This window comes from Taurulus bubalis, assembly GCF_910589615.1.
Source record: "Taurulus bubalis genome assembly, chromosome: 4".
In the NCBI taxonomy this organism is placed as follows: Eukaryota; Metazoa; Chordata; class Actinopteri; order Perciformes; family Cottidae; genus Taurulus; species Taurulus bubalis.
This window is the reverse complement of record NC_136592.1, coordinates 13,268,816-13,278,634: the sequence shown is the minus strand read 5'-3', so window position 1 is coordinate 13,278,634 and position 9,819 is coordinate 13,268,816. Positions and strand designations below refer to the sequence as shown.

At 37.8% G+C, this 9,819-nt stretch overlaps 1 protein-coding gene across 1 annotated transcript; it reads left to right on the top strand.

The window, feature by feature from the left end:
- Positions 1-4,440: 4,440 nt before the first annotated feature.
- On the top strand, positions 4,441-5,676 carry calca (calcitonin/calcitonin-related polypeptide, alpha; the record flags this gene model as incomplete). The annotated part of the gene is made up of 3 exons (XM_079217104.1): positions 4,441-4,526; positions 4,753-4,884; positions 5,499-5,676. 3 exons carry the CDS (start codon positions 4,441-4,443, stop codon positions 5,674-5,676), a joined length of 396 nt encoding a protein of 131 aa, XP_079073230.1.
- Between the last annotated feature and the right edge of the window lie 4,143 nt (positions 5,677-9,819).

Below are 9,819 nucleotides of genomic sequence, written 5' to 3'. Positions count from 1 at the left end.
CATTCATATTTGTTAGGGCTACCTAATGAGGACATTCTTGCAAATTACTTCTTTGCTTCCTGCCAGCTCCAGAGACTCAAAAGCTATTCTGGAAGCGTTAAACACATCTGTCAAATGTAATCAAATAAACATGTTCTCACTGTTGCATTATCTTGTTAGCGGTTGGATTAATCAAAACACCAGCAACACAACGAGTGTCCAGGTGGTTAACTTTGACCATATTTTGGCATTGATTCAGAAAAAAAATAATATAACCAGGTTTATTAAAAACAATATTTGACATAATCATGACAGCTTCTACTAGGGAATGTCATGAATATACATGTGTAGTATGAGGAGCAACAAGGCAGGAAAGGTTGAATCTGGAAGGAAAAAAAGTGGAGAAAAAATACATGAACATTATCAGGTTATATCAGGTGTGGCACTTCATTTTTACTTCTCAATCCCAATTTTTTTTAAATCTAATCTGGAAAGAAATTTAAGAAAACCAAAACACTATTTATATCTACTTTATTTTCTATATAATTAATGCAATATGGATTAATATAATACATTGTTAAATATTCTTAAAGGAGCACCACCAATTTTACAAGGATCAGTTCAGAAAAATAACCCTGATGATGTCACAGGGCTTGAGACTTTTTGACAAAAGGCCTGAACTACAAACTTAGTTAGGAGTTTTGACAGACCCCACATGAATCAGCCAAGAAGAAGCTGCAGCAAGGGTAAGTTCACAAACAGTATACATATTGTCATATCAACCAACCCTATTCTGGGATAATTGTATTCCTGTCCTGATATCAATGTATAGGATTTAAAGCGTTATAAGGCCATTTGAAGATTGTTCTTCCTGTTTAGCTAAACTGTGGGGCATTGCGTACCATGCTTGTTTGGGTGGGTCCCTTCTCTACTGTTGTTCTACAGTTAATCATTTACTATCCGGATGACTGGAATTATCAAGTGCATGATGAAAAATCGAATTACTGACCTTCCCTGGTAATGCTAATGTTATCCAGAACCTCTTTTTCCAACAACATAATGAAAGTGGCAGGAAAATCAAGAGGTCTTGTAATCCCTCTGCAACCACTGGCCATGTTTCAATGTTAGTTTAGATTTGCTCAGCTTTCTAATGGAGAGCAGCAGGTGTAAGTCCCTTTACGAATGGATACTTCATCTCATGTTTGTAATTCCATGAGCAAGGAATGAGAGTAAATTTATGTTCTTTATGATGGCGCAGAGACCGATCTGTAACTGTTTTCAGGCACTTCACTTCAATAAAGATTTTCCACACAGTTGCTGTTTCTTCTCATCATTGTTCTGTGTTCACAATGTCACTGTATTGTTTTAACAGGGTGTGGTAAAGCCAAAGAATATTTTCAACACAGACAATAAAGTTCCTCATCAACTAACTAGTTAATTTCCTGCTTACTTAATTCTGACAGTTCCGGTAGGTGCAGCGGCAATCCAGCCATCAAATGCCACAATTGCTTTATGTTCACATTCAAAACACAAGCTTGCTCCTTTAGGACTGAACCAAAAGAACTCCTCCCCAAAGTGCCGTACAACTATTTGTGTCTATGAACCACTACCTCTGTCCAGATGTGGGATCTTAGGTCCTGATATCAAGAAAAAGATTCATACTTACAACCTGACAATTGATTTCATCTCAAAAGTCGACAGTAGTGCCAATGGAGTTACATTGACATATTCATCCTTTAAAAAAAAAAATCTGTTATACTTAGGTGAGTTGAGTGTTTCTGGAGATCAAAAACCACAGTGCTGTTTTGGTGCTCACTTTTGTGTGGAACTGTCTCTTCCTGCTTAATAATTATCTGGGTTTCTCTTCCTCTGTTATTGAGGATCAGTCTACACTCTTGGACAAGAAGCATTTTTTCTTTCTAGCAGACCTATTATTTGCATGAAATATCTGTTCAGCTTGCCTTCTTAGATTCAACACTAGCCTGGAGGCTTAGAAGGGCTAAACATGCTGAAAAAAAGGACTTCACCTCACAATAATCCATATATATGCTCAAATGTCTTTTGACAATCCTCATGCACCAACTTTAATACTGAATATATAGCCTAACTGTGGTGTCATTCCAGCTGATTATCAACTCTTACTGCCTGTTAAAAAAATACAAGATGTTGATATGAGTGAGCTTTGAAGGAGATTCTCTTTGAGACTTTTTCCCAGCCAGGAACGGTGGCGCTTCTCTCTGGGAGAAGACACGTTCACACACTGACTCAGCTGAGACTGATGAGCACTGCACTGAACAGAACACTGCCCTCTCTGTCATGAAGGCTCTCCTGTGTTGCAATTAATTTGTCAAGCTAATTCGTGCCAAGCATTAGGGAATGTTAACAGTGTGAGATAATTGCATTCTTGACAAGACACTTTTCCCCTTGGAATGTAATTTCTCTGCTCGTGTCGCTGATCAGAGCAGGACGAGGTGAACCGAGGCCAGGGAGCAGCTCGAGTGCCAAACAATGTGGTGAGTATTTCCTTTTTCACAGACTAGTGTAAGTCGGCTCTTGTCATAGAAGAAGAGACATTCTTCTTATCTGAGTTAGAGAGATGGTGAGCGTGCTTTTAGCTTTTGTATTGGTACGATTTTTTTAGAATTTTCAAACAGTAAGCTTGTTTGAGCACTGCTATCTAAAATCGGGGTTCGATGCTCAGGATTTTCTACCTTCACATTTCTGCTGTACTGGGTTGACATTCCATGAGAAGCTGGATATGAACAGTAGCTAAATATATTCTCTTCAGACTTCTTTGCATGGTAATAAAATGAGACAATAATCATTGTGTGTGTGTTTACAGTTGGAATCTCTTTCTCTAAAGTCTGACGTTCGTCTTGAGCAGTTGCTGATATCATATGGAGCTGTTGGAGACTAATTTAGGGCTTCTGGTATAGAGCCTGCAGGTCTGCTCAATAGTACTAAAAGGCTCATTCACACTAATGAGTTTCCTTGTGACGCAAAAACTAACTGGGAGGCAGGGTGCTTTATGATGCATCATCCAATATTATTACATAAGGGGAATTACAAGATGGCCAGAGACCAACAGAACAGTAATTAGCTCGGAGCAACCGGATGGACACTACTGAATTATGTGGCAAACCTTGCCACATAATTCAGTAGTGTCCATCCGGTTTATCCATGGACACTATTCCCATTCAAGAAAGGCATTATTTTATCCAATTTGACATAAATTATGAACATGCACAGGATAAAAACATTGTTCAGCAGTGTCAATGATATATTGAAACATGCAAACTGTAAATTGTTTGTCTTTTAGATGGCATACTGATGAACATATGAGCCATGTGGTTGGCCTTTAACCCCATTCCCCTCTGCCACATTAAAAAAGCATCTTGAGTGAGTGACTGCAACAAAGGCTGTCACAAATTGTTTTGTTTTATTTAAGACATTGCTATCTGGTAATATGTAATGACATATGAATCATTTGTGAACATTCGTAAATGGGATGAATCTTGTGGATCTCATGCCACTTATTGGCCCTAACCGTGTTCATCGTAAACACTTAAAGATGAAATGGCCCAATCTTAAAAATCACATCGGCATATTTTAATAACAGAAGCACTGGTGATTTATGTTTTAATTCTCTGGCCATTTTAATTAAACCTAACTATAACAGTGAGGTTTTTCTTTCTCATTGGAATACTCTCAAAGAATCTTGCTTTTTGTGTGAATTAAGCACACTGATGTCCATATATTAATGCCATTTACGTACAAGCTTTTTTATTGGCTTGCTGTAAGTGATGTAGTACTTCTGATTGGCTCGCAGATTGAGGTAAAACATTTGACTGGCCAATAGACTGTGATCAAGTGCTCACTCACTTAATACAGACACCCATGGGGGACATATATAAAGCCCTGCACTGCAAGGAGTGCTCAGCAGATTCACAAGTGAGACTATCATTGAAATTCTTCATTACTAGAAGATTTATTATCTCACAGTGAGTATTGATAAAAGACTGCTTTTTTTGTTAATTGTGTGCATAATGCTAAATATCAGATGACGCCGTTTTTGGAGAAGGTGAGAACTTAGTGGACTGGGTAGCCACCTGTACTGGTGGATACTGGGCGCTAACAGTGGGGAGATGCAGCTTTGCTGGTTTGATGAGGTTATACTATTTATGATATGCTGCAACTAATTCTGCTAATGGACAGAGCTGCTGTTATAGTGTCTGGCAAAGCTTCCAGTGTCAGTATATCACCAATAACTCTTCTATCTGCCTCCGCAAGTTCAGCAGCTCTAACAGTGAGGGTGTGTTAGCGAGAGGGGAAATTCATAGCAGTGAGTGCATGCAGTAGATGATTTAGTCTGTACTAATCATGAAATCATGTCTACTTGAATCAAATGTTTTTCAAATTTCCTTGCAACAATTTGTATTACCTTGTTTTCCAAAGGGCATCATGATCATGCTGAAACTCTTGAATCTCCTTCTTGCCTATGCACTGATCAGTTGTCAGATGTACGTCTCACAGGCAGCTCCATCCAGGTGAGAGTTATGGCATTGTTCTGTAAAGAATTAAATATATTAACCTTGTAAAAAAACATTGTAATTATTTGAATTATGTAATGAAAAGAATGTGCTCAAAATTATTTCTGCAGAACAGTTTTCCTTGTTTACTATAACTAATCCCATATGCATACGTATAGATGTTTGCTTTTAAAAAGAATGAAACCAATGTTTCCAAATTACTTCATCAAATGTGTATTTTCAGAACTAGCAAGGAGTCAATGTCAGATGGCGTCACACTATCAAATGATGATGTCCAAAGGTTACTCAGAGCTATCAAGGAGTTCATGCAGATAACGTCAGATGAGCAAGAGCACCAAACTGTCGATGGAAACAGGTATGGCTTTTATTATTTTTAGGTATTATCGTAGTATAGTTAACCCTGATTATAATACATTTTAATGTAGGATGGGGTATCTATCTATCTATCTATCTATCTATCTATCTATCTATCTATCTATCTATCTATCTATCTATCTATCTCAGCAAAATATAACACACTTTTGTTTATAAGCCCAACAGCTCCAACTTTGGTCTTTATTTTTTTCATCAAGGTATAATGTATAATAATAAAGTGAATTTCATGTAAAACTACTCTGTGTCATAATCTGTTAATGCATGGACTGCAGTTAGTAATTCATCCATCCATTTATTTAATATAATAGTAAATGATGTGCCTGAAAGTCCTTTGTCATAAAACTGAAGAGAGCATGATGTCAAAGAGCAGGAGAGCACACGCATGATAGATATTATAGAAACTGAACATGCATAGCATGACAAGTCAAGTACAACGAGATATCTTCATATGTCTGTTAAATCTGTTAGCATGCATTTCAAATATTAATTTAACGCATGACATTTTAGAAAATGATGCATGTAATTATTCATATGTATGTGCATGCCACAGTTGCTGTAAGCCTGTTTCTGCATGTTTGTCTCTGTCCCTAACAGCTTGGATAAACCCCTTTCCAAGCGCTGCACCGGCTTAAGCACTTGTGTGCTGGGCAAACTCTCCCAGGATATTCACAAACTCCAAACCTATCCCCGCACCAACGTGGGAGCAGAGACGCCTGGCAAGAAGCGAAGTCTCTCTGAGCGTTATGAAAACGACGGCAACTCATACAATTGAAACTTTCATTTTTAGCCCAGTCTATTCTTCTGTCTGTCTGAGTTAACGTTTGCTTGTTCATCCAGCTTTCCATTCACGAGACTGCTGATGCATGTGAATCCTATTTGTCTGACTAACTTCATAGAAACAGCTTTACTTCAATGTTCCACTGAGCAGATTCTGACTACTAAGCTAGTTCCGTACAAGACAATAAAACATAGAAACAGCAAAACACCTTTCTAATTATTGTTCTCTTCATAGTAACCTGGTTCTACTTTAATAAATTCTTCTTTTACTTGGAAACTGTTTTTAATTCATTCAAGATTGAAAACATAGGTTGTACATTACTCATTGAATAAAACATGAAAGGAGAAAAAGGTAAGCATGACAATAATGCACACACAGTTAATGGAAGCATTCATTGTTTTTGTATTTTCATTATGTTTAATTGTCATTGATGATGCTCAGCAATACTGTTAAATGTGTGTCATTCAGATGTCTGACCTAACCTTGAGTAATAACTCAAGGTTAGGTCAGACATCTGAATGCTGACATTCCTTTGCTGTGATAAACTGTGTTCACTGTCTTTTCCATTCTTGCAAGTAATGCAACAGCACAGAAGCGGGGATGCAACACAGCCACCTGTGTAACCCACCGCTTGGCTGACTTCCTGAGTCGGTCAGGAGGACTGGGACACAGAAACTTTGTTCCCACCAACGTGGGTGCCCAGGCGTTTGGCAGACGAAAGCGGCGCGGCCCTGTGTGAGCACAAGAGCAGATACATGGTACGTTAGCTCTCATTGAAGCATATGATGTACATAACGTACAAGAGAGCAATTTGAACAAAATCATTCAACTCTACAGATGTCTGAAGGTGTATCATTATGTATTGGAATTATGAAATTCCTATAACGGGTACCTACATTTGAAATTTCCTGAAATTAGATATAACAATCAATTCTGTTATGTTTTTGTTAAGTATGGAAGTTCACAAGTTACTCTCAATGATCATGTATGTACCACACACTGACCAAACCTGATCCCCGTACAGTATAAAAAAAGTTATTGATGAATAGTGTTCATTGAGAGATCCCTGTGGCCAAAAAGGTCTTTTAAGGAACTTTGATACCATATTATCTCACTTTCTGTAGCTCTCTACTGTCAATCTATGAAATACAACTTTTCTTTAAGCCAAACCTTTTTATTGTTGTATATCCTCTCGTTGGCTCTTTAGGACCGAGTCCCTCCTTTGAGGGACAAAACTGCATCATCATCTACCTGCAAACACTTGGAAACATGGACATGTATATAGAAGGCCATTCATCCCAAACATGAACTGATCTCTTGTTTTCAGAAAGCTGTCAGTATTCATTCTCTGTCTGTGCTTAAAAACTGAGAAATAACTAGCACTGGTGTAGTCATAATCAAGGAAAGAAAACCTAACTAAACTTAACTTAAATATGTTTTCCTTTGCTTAGAGGGATGACATTGTGTTTTTCTTTGTCTTTGCTTGTATTCTATTATCCTGACCTGTATCTGCTTAATGGTGAGGCAAACTGAATGTCTGCACTACAAACAACACCTTTAACAACTGTGGCTGTCTTGTGCCTTGATGTAACACTTTCATTTCATTATAGTGCACAATGCAAGGGTAATACATATACTCATGATTCTAAATATTGTAATAATTGTGACTTGAAAGCAGGAATAAATTGTATTTTAACTACATTAGGCTTCCATGTCTTGCTGTGTTTTTGTTTGATGGGGTGATCAGCTGTAAGCCTTAGCTGTCCAGCAGCACTATCTATTCATTTCCAAAAGGTTCATATAATGTGTTTTGAAAAGCAAGAGCATCACATCATGCAGTTTATGATATTTACTTTATTTAATTTATCATGGAATTAGAGGTGCGACATTGCATTTACTACACATGAGTAATTGAACGACTTTGTGTGTTGTTAACTGTATTTTATATTCTTTTGTTATGAGATACAATGGTGAGCATGTCACTGACATCTCACCACATCTCAACATTTTATCTTTCAATACCTGGCTCATTTGCCATACAGTGGTTACAATAAGTCACTGTTTTTTTATTGGGTATAGAGCCTCTCTCAAGAACAAGAAGATGCTGAATTTGTATTGAAATAATAACCTTTTGTGACTCCTCCATCCGTGCTTTTTCAAATAATAGAGTAAAGAAAATTGCAATCACTTTCAAGTAAACCAGATTGCTCCATCAGAAATACAATTTGCAATCACTTTGTTAGAACAATGCAAATAAAGTTATATCTGTAACATAACTGATATTTAGCAAAACATAGCTTATTGTGGCTGCAATTAAGAGTTTTACACTGCATATCAAGTTTTATCATAGTTTCTGTAATGAGCCTGCTTTCCACTACAAATCTTTTTAAAACGGGGTTGCCGGCTTATACCCGTCACTCTCAATCACTTGTTTGTCCTTACCAGCTTAATCACAGTATGGAATGGAAAATGCACTGCCCAGGACAGGAAGGCACTCCAGCGTGTGATACAAACTGCACAGTACATCTCAGGAGCAGCCTTCCCCTCTCTACAGGACATTTACTCCACCAGAGTAACCAGGAGAGCAGCACACATCATCATGGACCCAATCCCCCCCCAGCACAGTCTCTTCTCGCTCCTGCCATCAGGCAGACGCTACAGGATTCACAAATCCAGAACCACGAGACTGATGAACAGTTTCTACCCACAGGCCATCAGGCTGGTGAACACAAACACACATCACTGAACTGAACGGCTGCTGCTGTGACTTCATTCATGTCACGACCATACTTTGGACTTTGGATATTGTATTGTTGCAATGCATAGTGCACTTTATACACTTTATACATATTCTTGTGCAATACTGTCACTATATTTTGTGCCTTATTTTCATTTATATATTTTTTGCCTTAAGCTTATTTTATTTTATTTTTTCCTTAAAGTTTATTGTAATTATTGTAATTCTGTGTTAGGAGGACCCAGCAAAATAAGCTTTTCGTTGTACAGAATACCTATATATGTTATCTGTGCATATGACATTAAAAATATCTTGAATCTTGAATCTTAATGGCGTAAATGTAAACATTTACACAAAAGTACAGGCATTTCGCTATGTATTTATTAACGACTTAGTACTTTTTTAACATGCGAAGTTCTCAATAAAGTGCTAGTCAGGACTATGCACATGAGCCTGAGGAAAGTGTTATAAAGGAGGTTCAGGAGCAGCCTTTTGTCTCCAACAACAGATACAACTACAGCTCCATCAGTGAGGTAAGAAATACAATTACAAAGTCAAATAATGCAGCTGATTCTTGTGTCAAATTATGTTCATACACCTTCATCGTCTTGAAGGGACAGTTTTTAGTATTTAGTGCGATCAATTTGGATAAACGGGATTTAAAACTGATAACTATGTTTTCATTAGTGTATAATCAACTGAAACTAAGAATATTTTGCCATGTTGCAGCGCAAAGTTTCTACAGTAGAACGGACAAATGAAACACTCATTCTCTTTCACGTAACCCAAAGCTCAACCTTTAGTTTCTGACGTGCTACTGAAACGATATATCACAAGCCGAGGAGTGCAAAAGTTATGATGTTGTTATGCTGTTATGATGAGGATGGCTTCTGAGTGATGTCGTAATTTTGTCAATTTTCTACAGCTGTACAGTAGTACAGTTAATTGTTTAAGAGTGAACCTATACACTTCTCTTATGTAATTAAAATCCCTGGACACGGACCACAAACTATTATTGTTTCATGTCTCACAGGCAGAGGAATCAGAGAAATAATATGGTCTTCAGGAAGCCCTATAGAGGTGGAGAGAAGAGCCACGGCAGAGGCCTTGAACAACGGAAAAGCCGTTAAAGCTCAACACAAAGCTCCCCTGAAGCAAGAGCGGAAAGAAAAGAGGCTCTAGCAACTGCTCTGAGGAAGAAGCGAACTGAAAGAAATAGCCTTTGTGTTGAGGTGGAGCACTTGAAGGTCCAAGTGGATGATCTCAAGAAGTCATAGAAAGATCAGCAGAGGAGCAAGGCAAAGCTGAAAGGTGCAATGACCACAGAGATCAAAGAGGACAAGAAGTTGATTGAAAAAAAAAATCTACGAAGCGTCATCTGGTGAATTGTGCCGAAATCA